Source organism: Sarcophilus harrisii, chromosome 2 (genome assembly GCF_902635505.1).
Source record: "Sarcophilus harrisii chromosome 2, mSarHar1.11, whole genome shotgun sequence".
NCBI lineage: Eukaryota > Metazoa > Chordata > Mammalia > Dasyuromorphia > Dasyuridae > Sarcophilus > Sarcophilus harrisii.
The window spans coordinates 422,231,412-422,252,049 of NC_045427.1; the positions used below are offsets into that span (position 1 = coordinate 422,231,412).

The following is a 20,638-nucleotide window of genomic DNA, read 5'->3' on the forward strand; positions in this document are numbered from 1 at the left end:
CCCCTTCCGGATTCCCACGTCACCCGGCCCGCCTCTTCCTCTGCCATTCGCTGCCCACCTGGCGTCCTCCTCCCCGGCCCCGCCCACTGCCGCCCGGCTCCTCGCTCCCCAGCGCCCCAGAAACCGACTTCTGCCCGCTGTCCAATGCACGTCCCCACCTGGTCCTAACGAGCCCGATCCGGGCCCAGATCCCCACGCACCACGCTAGTCCAGGGCGGTCAGGGCCTCTTGAGTTTATTTGGGGTAATTTCCCAGCGTGGCTGGGCATTGATGTTGAAGGAGATGAGGTGAGATCTTTCAGGACAGCTGTGAAGGCTGCTTCAGAGCCGGAGGAGGCCTGAAGGACTTTGAGCATTGAGTCAAGGGCACACTTAAGTCCCCTTCCTGCTGTCCTCCCATGACATCCGCGTCTCCCTATTTCAGTCAAATATGGGCAACTATGTACTTAATGGTCAAGTTCAATTTCTTGGGTAGTTCCTGCCTTTAGAATGTGAGACCCTCAGCCAATGAGGATGAGGGTCAGCGGTGGGAGGGGGTATTTGCGTTAGGGATAAAAAGTGTTGACCCTGCCCCCAAGGGTAATTCCTCCCTTCCATTGTCTGCTGCATGGGGGGGGACGCCCTTCTCCAGAGAATGTATAATAAACTTTGCTTTGCTTCTAGAGAGCTCTCCAGTTCTTTTTTTTTTTTTTTTTTTTTTATTAAATGGTGACCCCTCCCCATTTCTGAACCACACAATGGGGCCAGAGAAAGGGTTGTCCTATGTGACTGGGAGGAGGACATCTGCCTGTATTCTGTGTTGGTTGGGGTCAGACTGACTTGTTCCTAGATCCCTTTGGTGAACGTCTCCTTGGCTTGAACTATCTTCCCCTATCATGCAAGACTCTTCTTTCCCTTTCCTGGTCCCTCCCTTCCTTCTAGTAGCAGCCCCAGGAGGCTAGTAGGACAATCTGGCAGTTGACTTTCCAGACTCCCATCCTGCAGAATAAGTGTCCTCAGCTGCTTCTGGATCAGGGACCTCAGAGGGTAATAAAGCCTTGTTTAGATAGGACCATATTAAGGACAGAGTCCACTCACTTGCCTTAGGATAATTCCTAGCCATATCCCCTTCCTTCCTCCTCCTCTTGCCCCCCAATATAGTTCATACGCACAACAGGATCAATAAATACCCAGTTGGCCTATGGGCACTGGCGTCACAAATCAGGGTTTCTTTGGTTAGAGTAAGTGGGATGGAGTTCAATGAGACTGGATATCAGTGGATAAGTTCAGTGCATAGTAGGGTGAGGATGTGAGAAAGGAGAAAGGAGAAAGGACCTACTGATGAGCAGGATCAGTAGGTCAGAAATGAGGTTGTAGTTAGGAGGGTTGGGATCAGGTTGGAATTTTAGGTGAAGAGGTTAGGAGTCTGGGATATTACGTTCCAGTCAAGTTGAGGGAGTAGTAGTAGCTCTGGCCTCTGTTGACACTTGACCCTTGTTTTTATTTTTATTTTTTGCTGAGGCAATTGGGTTAAGTGACTTGCCCAGAGTCACACAATTAGGAAGTGTTAATGTCTGAAACTTCAGCCCACTGTGCCACCTAGCTGCCACTCGTGCCTCTAGTTCTAATCCTTGGGCCTGTGACAGGTCAGACAGCAATAAATTGGGATTAGCCAGACGGGTTTCCTGTAAAGCCTGGGCCTGAAGGGCAAACAAAGGGATCTTAGGTTTCAAAGCGGCTTCGAATTAGTCTGAACTTGGACTTGTTGTATTTAGTGATGAGATCTAGCTTGCTGTGACCCAGAGTCAGACGTTTCTCATCCCCAGGAGTATGATTCCGGGTACCAGCAGGGATGCAGGATGCTCGTGGAACAGGAACACTGGAGGCACTGGGCTCTTGTGGGTTAGGAACAATAGGTACACCAGAAACAACAGAATCCCGTGGGCTAGGGTCACTGGGGATGCCAGGAACACTTGGATCGGGGCTTCTTTTTATCCCCTCTAACCTGTGATATTTGGTGATGAGATCCAACTTGCTGTGGCCCAGGGTCAGCCGCTTCTCCTCTTCCGAGACCACTTTGGCCCTGCCCATGGCATCTGGAGTAGAGATTCTAATTGGTCCTGTCCCCTCCATCCGGAATGGACCATATTTAGCCACAAGGTCCAGATGGCCCAGAGTTGCCCGCCTCTGATCTACAGACTGCTCTCTGATCTTGGCATGGTCCCCAGAGCCTGTGTTCCCAGAACCGGGTGTCTGAGAACCCTTGGGGAGGAGGTCCAGTCGTCCATAGTTGTGGCTTGGGGGGGATGGCTTCCTCTCCGGGGATGGCTTCTGATTTGCTTCTGTGGCTGGTGTAGGCATTCCACAGAGGCCCCTGGTTAAGTTGGGCTCCTGGCTATGGGCAAATCCATTCTCTGGAAGTCGAGGGAGGGGCACAAGGTGGAGCTGACGAGAAAAAAAAGGGCTCCCTAGCCCTGGTCCTGTTACTGGTCCTAGCCCTGGCCCAAGCCCCAATCCCAGTCCTTCCTGATTGAGAGCTGGAGATGACTGAGCCCACGGAGCTGTCCCCAGTGTGCCCAGGCTGGGTCGATAGGCTGTGGCTGGGCTGTGGTTGGGGTCTGATAATCGCCGGTGCAGGGGAAAGGGGCCGCTGGCTTGGCGCCGGCCAGGGCCAGGGGAACCAGAGGCCACAAGGCCATTGAAGCCAACGCCACCACCTCCAGGGAGCCCACAGTAAGAAGAGCTGGTAAGGGGGGAACATTTGACACTGCTGAGGCTAGGGCCAATTGGTGAGGTAGATGGTGAGCTAGGGAGACCTGACTCAAAAACCAGGGCAGGTGGGGGTGGGCGGGGAGGCCGAAGAGCCAAGATATCCTCCTCGCCACCAGAGAAGCCTTCCACAGCCTGAGACTCAGCAAACATGCAGCGGAACTCTCGGTCGAAGTCCTCCACAATGCGGCCCCGAAGCTGTAGCACAAGGCTGGTGTGAACCTGGCTACAGAGCCATGTGAAGCTGGGAGGGGGGTAGAGAGAGCAGGGATTAGAAATCCAAAGATGAGCTGGTGGGAGGGGGCCACTGAGTTAGGGGACAATACCGGGCTCTATAAGGTCTCTGCTCCAAATTCCACATGATCTTAGTCACATCCTTTCGTTACCTAAGTTTTCCCCTCTATCAAACAGGGATTAGACCATCAGTGTTCTCAACATTTTTTGCAGCTCCATCTGGGATGAGGATGCAGAAGAGATAGTCTTCTAAGGCATCTTTGACTCCCCAGACCACTCCTCACTCCTTGTACCTTTGATCATACCTGTAGCTCCCGGCCACCACTTGCTCACAGTCGATGATGACAAATTTTTCCAGCGCCTGCCCAGTGAAGCGTCTTCCTGCCTTGCTGCAGTAGGTATCCCCACAAATGCTCCGCACACGCATGTTCTAGAACTCAGGAGGACAGGCAGTGTTAGGAGGCACTTTTCTGGTCTCAAAGAATTTTCCTGCTAACCCACTCAGGGCCCACTCAATTCAGTTAATTTCCATTCAGCCAAAATTTTATCAAATACTATGAGCATACATGCCCCCTATGGTGGTAAGGAGCTTGAATTTTAAAAGGAGGGTAAAACATGAACACAACAGGTGTACTACACAGTGGAGAATGAAGAGGATCAAAAAGGAGTCAGAGAACTTGAGGTGTATCTGAAGATCAGGGAAGGCTTCAAAGAGAAGGTGGCTCCTGATGTGAGCCTTGAAGGAGGACAGGATGCTGAAAGGTGAAGGGGAAGTAGGGGAGCTAGCTTGGGCAAAAGTCCAGAGGAGAAATGTCCCAGGCATGAATAACCCTGGAATTGCTGTCTCTTGATCTTCCTCTCTAGGTCAGCTAAGCCCAGCCTATACTGAAAACCAGGGTCCCCTGCTCCACCTTATCCTTGATCTGGCCCTGCTGATCCAGCACCCCACTGATCCCAATGTGATATCTATGGCCCTACTGACTCTATCCCTGTACACTGACCGGCAGATGGCCCCCAGTGAGATCCATCTTGTAGCACATTTCCAGGAAGTGATGCAAGTTGTCCTGAGCCAGCAGCAGGTAAACAGGCACAGCCCGGCGGCCTGAAGCCTCCATCAAATCACAGAGCAGCTCCATGTCTGTGAACACATCCATTACCACAGCCACAGCCTGTAGGGGGAAGGGAATAGGGTCCAGTGATGGGAGCCAAGATACTTGGGGTCTGGACTCAGTTCTGCCCCTCACCCAATGTGTGCTCTAAGGCAAGCTTTCTTCTCCATCTGAGCCTCAGCTTCCACATCTGTATAATTTTTAGAGGATTGGACTTGACATGTTGTATATAAGGGAGGGAGACCCTAGCATCTCAAAGGATGCTACCAGTTCTAAAATCCTATGTTCTTTCTAGCTCACACTGATCCCAGTCTCCCTTTCTCACAAGGTCTTATTGAGTCCCAATGGAGAGCTTCTTAGACAGTGGCTCCTCAATTCTTCTTCCCCCTCTCACCAGAGCTAGAGAAATGAATTTATGATCTAATTTTACAGATAGGAAGACTAGGGCCCAGAGCTGAAAAGGTTGTATAGTGAGAAGGACTGAACTGGGACATGAACTGATGTTTCCTGTCTCTGACAGGACATGTAGAAGGGCCAACCACAGATTCTAAGCTAAGTAATAGCTCCTAAGTTGAGAGAGGTAAGGGAGGAACCAAAGATCAAAGCAATTGGGACAGAGTTAATGACCCTATTAGATGCTATACGGGGGCCACCCATGCCCCAGGGTAGCACAAGGAACCTGTCCAGGAAAGTTGAGGGTGAAAGAAGGGATCCAAGACCCTATGGCTAGAGCCCAATTGGGGAAAGGAAGGGCACAGAGGAACAGGACAGGTTTTGCCTCTCCCTCCCTGGGTCCTGGTCTGACTAATAATCTCTGAACCTGCTTTTCCCTCTCATGAAATTGCAGTTCAACAGTTAGTGAGCCAGACCCGATCACTCTCCAGCATCAATGGATTCATTCTTCCAAATGATCTCTGTCCCCGCAGGTTTCTCTCACAGAGAGCCCCCCAGGGCCCAGGAACTGAATTCCAATGAAAGTGAAGGACAGGGTCATCCCAGGTACCCTCTCTTTCCCAGGAGAAACAGAACCAGAGAAAGATAATGGGAGGTCTGTGAGCTAGTATGTATATGTTGGGGGGAAGGGTTTTGGAGAAGGCAATGTAATCTCTCCCTAATCTTTGACAGTCCTGATGTTCATCTAGGAAGCCCACCTGCCCACTAATTTTACTTCCTGGGCTGGTGCCTATTATGAGTCCCACAGAATTTGTAACCTAGATCCAAAACTTGCCTGGCCTCAATCCTGGTTTAGTTCTCCCCAAAACAACCCCACCCCACTCAGTCCTCATCCCTTGGCCCCCTTCTCAACCAGTCAAGTACCCAAACCCAGTCAGTCTTGTACCGTTCGGGCTTGGCTGAAGAGGAAGCGCAGTAAGTCTTTGATGTTCTTGGCCTTGTCCCTCTGGAAGTGGACAACAGCTTGTGTGGGGCTAAAGCCTGTGGCCTGAGGTACCTCAGGCCAGCCCAGGTCCAGGGCAGGTGGTTCAGCATCTGTTGCTGCTGGGAAGTAGGTGCCAGAGGTGGCCTGTGAGATGAGGCTGAGCCCATCCGCCGTGCCAGAGGTCTGGGGGCCTGCCCTGCCGTCTTTATCTCCACTTTCACCCCTGTCCCCTATCTCAGGACCTCCACGAACATGTTGGGTCATGTAGTCAAGGTCCAGGGCAGAAAGGAAGGGCAGCTCACGCTCCTCAGCAATGACTCGCAGGTAGGCGGCCTCACCATGTTCCAGGAGGGCATCTGCTGCCAGCCGGGCAGCTTCGCTGTGCTTCAGCACCAGGGGAAGGGCTTCTCGCCACCAGGGCCGCTTGAGCTCCTCTACCCTGCCCCGAAGGGCTCCAGAGCCTCCAAACATGATCTCGAGACACTCCCAGAACCCCTACCTATCCAAACTGTACTCTTAGCCCCAAAGCCCCAGCCTTGGGTTTTGGCTTGCCCATGGCCAAGGCTTGCTTCCTCTGCCTGAACAACCACAGAGGAAGATGTGAAGAGGTAAGAGCCTTGGTCTCACCCTCACTGTGGGGGAGCCAGGCCCATCCCGCCACCCTAAGTCTGTGCCAGGCTCCACCCTTGCTGCCCCCAGGCCACTTGGAGAGAACCTGTCAGATCAGCCCCACCCGCCGCTGTCAGGACTTGCCCAAACCCCACTGAGCGGATTGGCAAGGGCCAGGGGTTCCCTCCTCAGCCCTACCCAGCATCGGTAACAGTCTCTAGGCACTTGTTCTGTTCTCTCTTGTATGGCTCAGATGACCCCCCTAATGCCCAGGGCTTGCACCGGACACATATATATCTGGCACCTAGACACACAGGGACACTCCTATCGAATTCCCTCTTCTCCTTGCTCAGCTTTGAGCCTGGTTGCTTCTAGCAGAGTCCATCCAGGCTTGGGGGCAGGAAACCTTGGTGGGATCAGAGCTCCAATTTTCAGTCAAGTCCTTATTCTAGTATAGTTAGACCAGCCTGGGGCAGGGTCTTCCCAAGCTGTGAAGGGGGTCACAGTAGGTGATTTTTTGTTCTTTAGCCAGATTCAGGCTGTGCCTGCCTTGGCAGGGGGCTTCCCTGCCCAGACTCCGCTCCAATTTAGAAGATTCCCCACCTCTAGAGGCCAAGGAAGCTGGAAAGCAGGGAACAGAGGCATAGGTCTGGCTGTGGTAGGCACTGGATAGAATTGGGTTCTGGGGACACAAGCCAAAATCCTGGGAAAACTTGATAGGGTTATTTTCCCTGTTATACACCACAGGAGCTGAAGTCCAGGAGGAAAAGAGTTCTGTTCATAGTCACAGAGTGGGAAAATCCAGGTGGTCTGAATTTATGCCCAGGATTCTTACTTCGCACCTGTTGCCTCTCAAATTTGGGCAGAGAGGAGGGGGTTGGGAGGTTGTTGTGGGCAGGGACTGAGTAAACAGAAGCAGACATTGTGGGAGGTAATGAGGTGCTTGTTGGAGCAGCTGAGATAGCAGGGGCTTCATTAGGCCCTTATCTCACAATCAGCATTTAGAGGGGGTAGAGGAAGGCGTCAGACTGAGGGTAACTTATGGACATGTATTAGCACCTGAGCTATGTGTGTGTACTTACCTAAGTATATGTATAATACTATGTTCTTTCTAGTTTCTGCCTATATTGATGTGAAAACACATGTATAGGTGTATCTGTGTGTCAGCCTATAGAAGCATGTGAAAGCATGTGCCACTTATAACATCTGAATAGGTATGTACCCATAGGTAAAACATGTATATCAGTACGATTATGTGTTTATCTGGCAATTCCTTTGGTATCTTTGCCAAAAAGACACTAAATGGGGTGACAGAGTCAGACATGAACAGCTCTAGATGTGGGTCTCAGTGCTTTATGTATCTCCAGCATGTCTCTGACAAGGTCCCTGGACTAGTGATAGGAGAGGGCTGGATTGAGAAGCAATGCACTTAGTTTCAAATTTTGATTCTGCCCTTATTACCTATGTGATTTTTTGGCAAATCACTTAAACTTCCTGAGCCTTCACCTCTAGTAAGTGGAGGTTTTGATCCAGCAGTGTCTCTATTGAGTCTGTAATCCAAAGAGACCATAAAAGAGGGAAAAGAATCCACATGTGCAAAAATGTTTGTAGCAACCCTTTTGTAAGTATAAGAAATGGAAAATGAGAGGATGTTCCTCAGTTGAGAAATGACTGAATAAGTTATAGTATGTGAAAGTAATGGAATATTGTTTTTCTATAGGATATGATTTCACTGATCTCAGAAAAGCCTGGAAAGACTTACATGAACTGAGTGAAGTGAACAGGACCAAGAGAATATTGTACACAACAACATATGATGATCAAGTGTGATGACCTTGGCTCTTCTCAACAATGAGGTGACTCTAGACAATTTCAATAGACTTGGGATGGAAAATGCCAATCACATCCAGAGAGAAAACTATGGATACTGAATATGGATCGAAGCATAGTATTTTCACCTTTTTGTTTGTTTTTTCTTTCTTGTTTTTCTTTTTTGGTCTGATTTTTCTTGTACAACATAACAAATATGGAAATGTTTAAAAGGATTGCACATATTTAACCTATATCAGATTACTTGCTGTCTTGAGGAAGGAAGTAAGAGAGAAAAGGAGAAATTTAGAATACAAAGCTTTACAGAAATGAATGTTGAAAACTATCTTTACATGTGTTTAGAAAAATAAAATACTATTGAAAAAAAAGGTGGAGGTAAAATGGATAATTTTTAATGTCCCCCTAGCTTTTAATTCTTTTTTGTGAGGCATCTTGAATCTACCACCTCTCTATCAGGAGATGGGTTCTTATTTTTATTTTTTTAAAAGCTTTTTATTCTTAAAATATATACAGTTTTCAACATTTACCCTTGCAAAACAATGTGTTCCAAATTTTTTCTCCGTCCCCCCATCCTTAGAAAGTCATCAAATATTGTTAAACATGCAATTTTTCTATACATATTTCCACAATTATCATGCTACACAAGAAAAATTATCAAAAAGGGGAAAATTGTATATAAAAAGCGATAATAAAAAATAAAATTAAAAAAGATAAAATTGAAGGAAAAAAAGGGGGGAGAGAAAGAAAACAAAAACTATAGCTTTAAATTTTTTATCAATACATTTACTGTACTGACCACTTTTCCTTCCTATTTCCAATTTATAAAAGGCCTTGGTTAGGTTAGAGACAAGATGTCCTTTCCAGCATGTGACAGAGGCGATAGTGATGGTGGCTGGGAGTGCTCAGAGTGGGTTCACAGGGTGTAGAAAGAGAAATAGTATGTCCTCAATAACCCCCAACTATTGTAGGAATAGTTCTCTTTTTCTCCCTTTAGACTTGGAGCTGATGCGCCTTTTCCAGTAACATCTCCTGTTTTCTCACCCTCCGAACTACTTTTTAGGGCAGAAGTAGGCTAGGGCACTCCTTTGCTCATTCACTGCCCAAGGACAAGGAATAAGACTTTTTTCTGATAGAACATGCCATTCTTCTAGGACCTAACCCAAGCATCTGCACAGATTACAAGCTGCTTAAGTGGTTCACAAAATTCTAGAATTTCAAGTCAAAAAGCAGCTCAGAGAGCCCCCAACAAGTGGTCATACAACTTCTATTTGTTGAATGAATCTGGGAGCTTATGCACCAGGCCTGATGTTGTGGGCTTCAGGGGACAGAGAGATAAATGAAACTCATCCCTGGCTCAAAGACATCTCCACAGGAAGTAAAGAATGTACACAGTAGATGTAATGCAGCCACCCAGGAACAAAGAGTGAGTAAAGTTAGCAGTTATTTACAGAAGTCCTAGGGTTAAGTTGGATCTGTCCCTGAAGTGATGGGAGAGAAGGGCAGGGCAGGTTAGGGACCTGAGGGGGGCAGAGAACAGAGTGGTGTGTGTGTGTGTGTAGTTGTAGTTTCTGGCCTAAGCAGCAGGGCCCCCTGGGGGAACATGTTGGGCACAGAACTCTTAATGACTATTATTAACAGAAAAGAAAACATGTTTCCTAGTACAATGATGCGTCAGGCGCCAAGTTGGCATCGATTTCTGGAAAGAGAGGTCATTTATCACTGTCTACTGTCTCCACCAGGCTTTAAGTGGTACCTTGGCAGATGATGTACCATCATTTGAGGATGGCCACTGGGCCAAGAGGATCACTTGGGGGCAAAGGTTTTGAGTTCCATCAGGACTAATAATAACACCTGTAATGGATTTCTATAGATTACTTCAAGAATTACAAACTACTTTGCATACACTATCTCATTCCAAAGGAGGGGGGACAACATGCAAACAACTATGTATAAACTAGCTATAGGCAGGAGAGATTGGAGATAACTCTCAGAGGGAAGGCACTAGAATGAAGGGGAGTTGGAGAAGGCTTCCGGTGGACAGTGGGACATTAACTGGGCCTTGAAAGAAACCAGGAGACAGAGATGAGGAGAAATAACCTTCCAGGGAAAGGGGATGACCAATGAACATACGCCCTGATTTGGGAGATGGAGTGTTTTGATGGAGGAACAACAAGGATGTCGGTGTCATTGAACTGGAGGGTTATATGGAGGGTACAAGATATAAGATGATGGAAACTTATGAAAGGGCCAGGCTATGAAGGGCTTTACAAGTCCCACAAAGGATTTTATAGTCAACAATGGAGGTAATAGAGTTGCTTGAATGAGGGTAGGGAAAGTGACGTTGTCAGTGCTTCATTTTAAGAATACTTTTGGCAGCAAAGTAGAGGATAAACTGGAGTCAGGAGAGATGGGGCAGGGAGAACCACCAGCAGAAGTACAGGCATGGGCTGCACCAGGACAGCATCCCTGTCCCAGGAGGGAAGGGGGCGTATATTATGAAGGGAGAGATGTTTTGAAGGTAAAATCAGTAGGTATTGGCAACAGAGCAGGATTTAGGAGACTAAGGAGTCAAGGGAACATCTTGGTTGTGACTTCAGGTGACTGAGAAAAATGATATCTTCCACAGTAACAGGGAAATAAGGAAGAAGGTTTTTTGTTTTGTTTTGTTTTGTTTTGGTGGGGGGGAGGGTGGTGGGAGGCAGAGGAAGAAAAGATAATAAGACTGAAATCCAAACGCAAGTCCCAAGATCAAACGATTGAAACTGGAGAGGATTCTTAGGCACTCTGACTCTCTGATTCTTAAATGTCCTCACCTCTGAAATGGATATCATTCTGGGACTTACCTTTGTAGGTCTGCTTGCTGTGAGGTTGAAATGGAAAATGTCTATGAGTTTAAACAAATGTCAGTTATTATTATTCTAATAACCTGAAGATCATCAATAGGCATAGCAAGAGGAACTTTTCCAAAATCTGTCTCCCCACAAACCAGTCATTGTACACTACACAAGCATATGCTTAAATGTTTGCTGAGTGTGAATCAATGAATGAATGGAATGAAAAAGAATGCACATATTCTTGGAGGGACCTGGATTGACTGCTACTAGATCCTGCTAATGAAATTAAGTGCAGTAACAGCCCTGCATCCTTCCCATTTCTCCACATACCTACCTGCCTGCCCAGACAGATGAAAGCTGGAAGGCTGACACACTCCTTCTGAAACAGTGACCTCCAATTTCAGCATGTTGAAGGCATGGAGGCTGCCTCTTCTCTTCTCATCTTGTTTGCTAGGAATTCATTGCTGCCAAATCTGGAGAGGATTACACTTCTTTGGCCCCTGGCCTTTAGGGATGGTATCTAACATTCCAGAGGTGGAGGGAAGGACACAGGCTCCTCAGAGAGGTGCCAGAGAGGGTTCCCCGGTGCCCTGCCCCTCGCAAGGGCCCCATCTTCCTCTTCTGTAAAATGAGAATATCTACAAACACATACCTCACAGGTACCGGAAAAGAACTTTGTAAATCTTAATGTAAACTACCACTATGATAATTTTGGTATAGGGATTTAAAGGTCATACCATCATCTCACTGGATTTTTACCAGAGCTGTGTGGGGATAGATACTTATAATTCACCACAAAGCTGAGAGATAGCATGGTGTATCAGAGGCACGTTCCTTCTCTCCTCTGTGCCTGTTTCCACATCTATAGAATGGAGAATATAATAATAAGCAGGTTGTGATTGCTCTGTCTTCCCAATTTAACATTACACAGTTTCTGGATGGGCAGGGACAGGTACAAAGAAAACCGAGCTATCTCTCAGCTTTGTAGCTAATAGTTAAATCTAATAGCACTTTCTCAGTGCTTAACTTCAGAACTCTCATCTCATTCTTTCTCTATAGCACTGGTATTATCGACATTTTTAGACACTCTTTCCTTGGCTTGCATAGCACTTTACCTAACAGATCAATTCTCATGTGTCCTTTCACACAGACCTAGGATAAGTGAGCATACACCAAAACCTTGATCTGTTTTTCCAGTCATTATTTTAGGGACTCTTGTAGCTTTAAGTTTAAAATTTCCATGTCTATCACATGCATCTTCTACTTTGGCATCTCACCTGAAATCCAATCTTATATTAAATTTAATTTCTTGATTACTTCACTCAGTTGGGCTCATCATCCTTCCTGCAGACTAGTCTCCTTTACCAACTTTCCCAATTCACAGAATCTGAATTTGAAGGTATCTCAGAAATGGCCTCATTCAAAACATTCCTGAGCAAGAATAAATTCTGGTGCAGAACTGTTAAACTTTACCTTTCTAAGTGGGACTAGAATCAAATTAAAATGTCATTGAGAAGATGGCGAAAAAAGCAGTACATCATTATAACTCTCCCATATTCACCTCCAAATAGCCACATAATATTGTCCTGAAACAAATCCTGGAACAGCAGCACTGGCAAAAAAAGGAGGTGATGTATGTGCAAAAAATGGGTGTTGCAGCCCTTTTTGTAGTGGCTAGAAACTGGAAATTGAAGGGATGCCCACCATTTGGAGAATGGCCGAATAAGTTATGGTATATTAATGTTATGGAATATTATTGTTCTGTAAGAAATGACCAGCAGGATGGCTGGAGAGACTTGGAGAGACTTAGAGAAACTTACATGAACTGATGCTGAGTGAAATGAGCAGGACCAGGAAATCATTATATATAACAACAATACTATATGATGATCAATTCTGATGGATGTGGCTCTCTTTAACAATGAGAGAATCCAAATCAGTTCCAAGTGTGTTGGAAAGGTGAAGAACTTACCGATCAAGCACATATTGATCAGTAACTGTTAAATTAGCTGAAGCCTTGAGGCCTCAGTTTTGGCTTCTCCAGAGTCACGTGATTTTAGATAAAGCCTGGACTACATCCATTGTCCAAAGAAGGAATTAAAAGTATATGTGGCCGATGGAGCTATACCATTATCTCATTTACTGCATTCTACTAGCCAAATAAGGGAATAAAGACTTATGTAACCAATAGTAACATATAAAGGGTGGGATTTCTGGGGTTCGTCTGAAATGTTTAAAAACTGCATATGCTCTCAAGGGAGTGGGCCTCCTACTGAGTTTATTTCTCGGTAGGACTGACTCGCCTCCCATGAGATGCTATAATAAACAATCTGCCTTCTACTTTGAGTGATCTCTGAGTAGTCATTTTGGGTAAGGGTCTTTTTATGTCTCACACAGGTGGGGGCTTTCGGGGCTCGTCCGGGATGGGGTCTTTGGGGGAGATGGCTGTACACTCGAACAAGGACAGGTGTGCCCATGTAGTAGTTTTCTTTGGTCTCTGGCTCTGGGTGTGTAGCCTCCCTCCCCTCTTAGACAACGACCCAAGGCAGAGGTACTCAGGGGAAACCAGAATTGAAGACTGAAGGAAGTATTGTCCTGATGGCCAGCAGTGCAGTCTGAAAGAGATTACATGTGTAAACTCCAGATAAGTTCTCGCGAGTCTGGGGGTCCACTGTCTAGGTTGAGAGAGACCCTGAGGGATTAGCCCTCCTAAATTTGTTTTTGGTGTGGACTGCTTTCGACCCCAATGATAAAGGACTTTCCTGAGGAAGCTCTCAGGTGACTGTGGGCGTGAGGATACTAGATTGTAAAATGGAATAGAAGCAGTCCAAGAATTTGTGTCAGGACATTTGCCAGGGAATTCAAGTCAATAGCTCTCTTGGGAGTTGACTTAAAGGCTGGGATGAACTTCCCAGATATAAAAGGGAAGAAAACTGGGAGGATGCTCCCAGGATTATTTGGGTACATCAGACTTAAATCTATATGTAAAATGTGAAAATAAGGTTCTGTGTGTGTATGTTTGTTTGCTTTGCATTTTGTGTTCTGTGTTAAAAGTTAGCAAGCTTGTAAGAGATAAGAATTCAGCTTCTGTGTTTCAGACTTAGAAAAATATCAAGTTGAATTGTTGGAACTGGAATTCATTCAGAGTAGTAATTCTTTCAGAGTGGGTCAGAATATATTGGATTTTGATCATGGTAAGGTAATTTGGGAGCTCATTTTGGGGTTCTCAAGATTAGGATAGTGCAAGAAAAGAAAATCCTTTTCTCTTTCTCTCCCTTTGCCTTTGGCTGACTGCAGCAGCTTAGCGGGAAAGGGGAAGAGAAGAGTAAAAATAAAAACATAAATTGAAAGGGATTTGAAAGTTTGGAAAGTTTTGAGAAAACAAAAGAGCAGTGTGCTATCACTTTAGAAACTCCTATAAGTAAGGGCCTGTGACTTTGTTATCAGAACTCAGGCTTGCCGAATTTTGCCAGAAAAAAATTGGTGCTTAACCTTTTCCTGGCTTACTAAAGAAAAGAAGTTTGAATGGAATATCTAGGTAGATTTTAGGAAATTTCACAAATGAAAGTACTGGTTAATTTTAAAATAACTTTAAATTGATATGTGGGTTAAAATTGGAAACTTAACACAATGGTAGCATGTTTAATAAATTAAACAAATGAAATCTCCTATTCATGGCCAGACATAAATAAGAAATTGTAGATATTAGAAGGGTGGAAGAAAAATAGAGTAAGAGGGGTAAATAGCAAACATGGGAGCCTTCTGACTTGTTAAAACTAGGCATGCTTCTAAAAAAAAAAAAAAAAAGAAGAAGAAGAAGAAGAGCCTGCTCTAGTTAGAGAAGGAAAAAAACAATAAAATTCAAACTTAGTCTGGGCTGGGCCATAAAAGCTCTGCCTGGACAGATAAGAGAGACAGAGCTTTCAGAAGAACACTCAGACAGAAGAAAAAAAAAAGCTGTATTTAGTTTGGTTGTTTGTTACCTTCTGAAACTTTGGTAGTTACTTTGGGTAATTTGTAACATTATAAGTTATGCTTTAAATCCAGCTCAGCTGGACATATGGGTTTTGTGGAGTTATTTAGCTGTTCAATATAAGTTTTGAAGGGAAAAGGAGAGGAGAATGCAGGAGATTTATGAAGGATTGATTTATAGGAGCAATTAAAGGTTTGGATGATTTTAGAAAGAGAAAGTAAGATATTTGGGAATAGAAAGAAGTGTGTGTGTGGGGGGGAAGGATTCCACGTGGCTGCCCTTCCCCCCTTCCAAATGTGTTCCAGCCATTTTTATTTCTTTGTTTGTTTTTTAATTAGGTTGCTGCTGATGCAGCAAACTATGATTTAAAGAGACAGGCTGCTCTTAAAAGATGTTAATTGATTGTTTCTTTAGAACAAATATTTGTTTTATATTTTCTTGTGTAAGGAATATGATCATAAATGCAATCTATAGTTTGAAAGGGTTATTTCAAAAAGTTTAACTGATGGTTTTAAGAACTTTTCAGATTCATTTATGTGAATGATGTCAATTATTTAAAGGGACTCCAAGAATAATAGTTTTTGCCTTTGTCCTTTTGAAAATGTTTTTTGTTATGGACAATATGTAATTTGGGATTTTTCTGTGTACTGGGTATTTTAAAAGCAAAATGATTGGTATAATATTCAATTTATGGAACATCTACTTGGGTATGTAAGAATTGTGTGAACATTCTGGGATAAATTTCTTACTGTTAAAAGTCTCACAATACGTAGATGATCTTGTGGCAGGGTGGAAAAAGAGTGGCCTTGTTCAAGCCACTATCAGTTTGCTAAATTATGTAGGAGCACAGGGAGGAGGCGAAACGGGATGGAGAAGAGGAATCGGCAAGTTTGGAGATGATGGTGCTAATTCTGCTTTGGGCACTGGCTTCTCCCTGATGGCAGAGAGGTACTGACCACAGCAGGTATGAGACACATACTCTAACATTGACATCAGGGCAGTCACTGGGGTATCCAAGGCCTGTGTGACATGGTGTTGACTAAGTAGGTGGCACTGGCTTGTACACAATAGCAGGCAACTGGTTAGCGGGTATCCTGTTTCTCAGAGGATGAATAGGGCAGCCCAATGACAAGTCCAAAAAGGAGAAAGATCTCCTGGTATCAGGCCTTTCCAAAGCATTCAGGTGGATTTTACCGAGTTGCCATCAGGGGGGCATCTCAAATACCTGGACCATCTGACCTCATGGGTGGAGGTTTTCCACCTTTGCCTGGGCAACTGCCTCAACAGTCATAAAAGTCCTCCTTGAGCATATCATTCCGAGGTATGGGTTGGTAGAGCAGGTAGATTTGGACCAAAGCACCCATTTCACAGCTAAGATCTTCCTATCTGTGGCCCAAGCTCTAGAAATATCGTGGGACTTATGGCATCTGCCCTCATCAAGTAAAGTGGAAAGGATGGATAAGGAAATTAAACAGCAACTGACTAAACTGGCGGTAGAGACACAATTGTCCTGGATCAACTGCCTTCCCCTTGCCTTATTAAGGATTAGAAAAAACCCCGAAGGGATGTGGGATTATCACTTTATGAATTATTGTATGGTCACCCTTATGCAAAAGGGATTCAAAATTCTTCCTTGGATCCAATAAGACCAAGGATTTGTTTTTAAGGAAATATGTCATGTCTTTACTGCAACATCTGAAAACTTTACAACTAAAAGGGTTTATTGCTCAGGCTCCTTCCTTTGTATTCACAGTGAATAAGTTCCAGCCTGGAGACTGGGTTCTAGTTCAGATGTGGAAGGAGGACAAGTTGACCTTGACCTGGGAAGGACCCTTCCAGATCCTCCTGACATCAGACATAGCAGTACTACACAGGAAAGAGGGTGGACTCAGCATACCTGAATTAAAGGACACTCCAAGGGTGTGGACTTCCAAACTGAATCCAGAATACAAGCTGAGACAAACATTGAAAAGGAACTGATAAACTGTGCATGTAAAATCTTGATAGTGGTATTGATCTGGGGTACCTTATTGGAGATATAATGCCTAAATCAAAAAGATACAGGGCCATAGATGGGAGAGACTAAGTGTGAATGGACACTTTTATTCGTCAGCCAAAGAGGGTAGTTATTATATATTGTAGTGAATATAGAAATAGATGGAGCAAGTCTGGGTTAGTGCTTAATTGTGTCCACTAGCATTCATTAGAGGGTTATGAGGACAAACTGGTGATGCTAATGGGTGGGGAGATGCCTGGCCCCCAGCACAGATTATCAAGGAATATGGACTGGTGATATGGGCCCAAGATGTGGTTGGGGATATCGGACCCCAATATATATATTAAACAGATTAATTCGACTGCAAGCAGTCTTAGAGATAAGTAACCAAACTGCTCAGGCCCTTAATCTATTAGTTGATCAAGCCATACAGATAAGGAAGCTGTTTTATAAAATAGATTAGTTTTAAATGATCTGTTAGCAGAGGAAGGAAGGATCTGTGGGAAACAAAACCTGTCCACTTGTTGTATGCAAATTGATGACATTAGACAAGTGGTAAAAGAAATTACTAAGGGCATTCGCAGGATAGTTCATGTGTCTGTTTAAGTTTGGAAATCTCCCTTTCACAAATAGCTAGTGATCTTGGTTTGATGGTAGCTGGTGGAAACAGCTGTAATGGTATGGACTTACTGCAATCAGTAATTGATACTATTTTGTTGCCACTATGTTTACTCTGTATAATTACATTGGTAACAAGAATAGTTCAAAAATCACTATCAATAATCTTACATACAGAGGATGCTATTAAAATGATGATTTTACAAAAAAAAAAAGGGATGGGAGGCAGTAGCAGGGGATGATCCAGATGAGATTAACAAGCAATAAGTAGAGATGTTAATTGAATTTGACCAAAATGTTAGTTCTTCATGAGGAAATATATATTTATAAATAACAGGGGGAATTGTGTGGGAAAGGTGAAGAACTTACAGCTCAAACACATATTAATCAGTAACTGTTAAATTAGCTGAAGCCTTGAGGCCTCAGTTTTGGCTTCTCCAGAATGATGTGATTTTAGATAAGGCCTGGACTACATTCCATTGTCCAAAGAAGGAATTAAAAGTATACGTGGCCAAAGGAGCTATACCATTATCTCATTTACTGCATTCTACTAGCCAAAGAAAGGAATAAAGACTTATGTAGTTAATAGTAACATCCAGAAGGTGGGATTTCTGGGGTGCTTTGAAATGCATAAAAACTGCACACACTCTCAGCTGGCCTCCTACTGTGAGTTTATTTCTTGGTGGGACTGCCCTGCTTCCCATGAGATGCTATAATAAACAATCTGCCTTCTATTTTGAGTGATCTCTGAGTAGTCATTTTGGGTAAGGGTCTTTTTACATCCCACACAAAGTGATCTGTAATGAACAAAACCAGCTACACCCAGAGAAAGAACACTGGGAAATGAGTATGGACCACAATATAACATTTCCACTCTTTCTGTTAATACTTGCTTGCATTTTTGTTTTTTTTCTTCTCAGGTTATTTTTATCTTCTTTCTAAATCTGATCTTTTCTGTGCAACAAGACGACTATATAAATAGATATACATATATTGTATTTAATATATACTTTAACATATTTAACATGTATGGGACTACTTGCCATCTAGGGGTGGGAGTGGGGGGAAGGAGGGGAAAAATTGGAACAGCGGGTTTTGCAAAGGTCAATGTTGAAAAATTATCTATGCATAGGTTTTGTATATAAAAGCTATAATAAAAAAATTTTAAAAAGAGAGGGTGAAACAATCTTTTAGCCCAAGAAATTTATCTTACTTGGGTAAAAAGGTGAAGTCCAGGATAAAAAGCAACCTAGAAAGCCAGTGGTAGGCCCCTCCTCAAGAAAGCAGTAGTTGATACTAAAGCCCAGTGCGGTGGAGCTGGCAAATGCCAACACTAGGACCCCTTACTTCCTATGTGTAGCCAGGAGACCAGGCAGACTCCAGATCTAAGACCCACCATGAGCTTCATCTAGCCTCTGGCAAACAGGCAACCTTCAGCATTTAGACCTCCATCTGTTTCAGTGTAGTCCCAGGTAAACAGGTAGAAATTAACTGAATGTGTGCCAGGCCCACTACTTACTTCAACGTATCCCTAACAAACAGGCAGCCAAATCCCCATGTTTCAGTTTATCCTTGGGGAAATACAGAAACACCTCACCAGTCTCAGCATACCCCAGACATTAGTCCTAGGACCCAGATTCAGCACCAGGTAAGCAGCCAGACCCCTACAGCCTCTGGAAGCAAGAGCTACCACCTACTCTCCACCCCCTCAGCTCTCCACCAGACATGAAGATCACTCATGGGCTTCAAAGCAACATCAGTGCAGGTGCAATAGACAGCCCAAGGCACAACAAGTCTGAGACAATGTCCCTTCCATCCTAGGAGCAGAACTCAAATTTAAATGCAAGGAAAAAGGCCAAAAAAAAAAAAAAGACCAAAAAATGCAGAAAAAGAATCTGACCACAGAAAGTTTATTATGGTGACAGGAAAAGAGAAATAGAATAATAAGAGAATACTTCGATCTATATTCAGACTTGATCAGTTCCTTCTCTGGATATGGGGATAGGAATTTTCATCATAATTTTTTGAGCATAGGCTTGTTTGATTATACTACCAAGGATAACAAAGTCATTTACATGGCTGGATATCCCAGGACATTGCTATTTATATGTAGTATATTTCACTTTGTTCATAGAGGACTTTTCAAGTTTGTTTGTTTGTTTTCCTGAGAGCACCCTGCTCACCATTTTCCAGAGAACAATAATATTCCATCAGGAAAACTTGCTTTGAATTTTTTTTTTTTTAACAATTACTATAGCTAATTGTATTTCCCCCCATTTATTCTCTCTTCACTTTGTCCCTCCTCAAAAGTGTTTCACTCCTGATGATTCCTATCTCAATATGCTCTTTTATTATCCCCTTCCCTCTCTCCATTCCATTACTTATTTTCCTGTAGTATTAGATTTCTATATCCCTATTCAGTATGTATGCTATCCCTTAGTTGAACCAGTTCTGATGAGAGTAAGGTTCATCACTCATCCTCTCCTCCCTCTTTTTTTCCTCCACTGTAAGCTTTTTCTTGGTGCATACATTTTTAAGTACTGATATTACTTCATTGTTTATGGTGCTTTTAAACAAGATTGGTTTCTTATCTCTTTTAATTAGATGTTTTTATTTTTTCTGAGATCGTGATTGTTAACCCTGCTTTTACTTTGGCTTCTCACATAGTAAATTCTGCTGTATACCTTTATTATATATTTGTCTCTATATTTCAAACGTGTTTTTTGTAAACAACATACTGTAGATTCTGGTTTTAAATGCAATCTGCTTTGTATTTTTTAATGGGTGAGTTCAACCCATTCACATTTATCTTCCCTATGTATTTCCTTTCACCCTATTTTCCCTTATTATTCTTTCTCTTACTTTTCAGCTTGTCCTCCTCACAATCGGGTTTTGATCACCACTTTCCCCAATTTATCCTCCATCAGTTTCTGCTCCTCTCTTGTCCCCAATCCCTTTTTACTTCCTTATAGGGTAAAATTTATTATTTCTGTGCCCAACTGAATGTTATTCCCTATTTGTGCTAATTCTGATTACAGTAAGATTTAAGTAGTGCCTGCCACCTCATCTTCCCCACCACTGTTATAACTTTCATGCTGCTTTTATGCAAAATAATTTACTCTGGTTTATCCCTTCCTCCTTCTCCCAGTATAATCTTCTTTCTCATCCTTCAATTTTAGTTTGGTTTTTTTTTGGATATCATCCCATCATGATCAACTCACTCCTGCATTCTGTGTATACTTCTAATTGTCTTAATGGTGATAAAGTTCTTAAGAGTTACATGTATCAACTTGCCATGTAGGAATATACA

The 20,638-nt window shown here is 43.8% G+C and overlaps 1 protein-coding gene across 1 annotated transcript; it reads right to left on the reverse strand.

Moving 5' to 3' along the window:
- Positions 1–661: 661 nt before the first annotated feature.
- Positions 662–7,638, reverse strand: FAM83C (family with sequence similarity 83 member C). Its single transcript, XM_012553136.3, has 4 exons — positions 5,430–7,638; positions 3,983–4,150; positions 3,287–3,411; positions 662–2,991 (listed from the first exon to the last, which is right to left on the reverse strand). Exons 1-4 carry the CDS (start codon positions 5,937–5,939, stop codon positions 1,701–1,703), a joined length of 2,094 nt encoding a protein of 697 aa, XP_012408590.1. The 5' UTR covers positions 5,940–7,638; the 3' UTR covers positions 662–1,700.
- Positions 7,639–20,638: the final 13,000 nt, after the last annotated feature.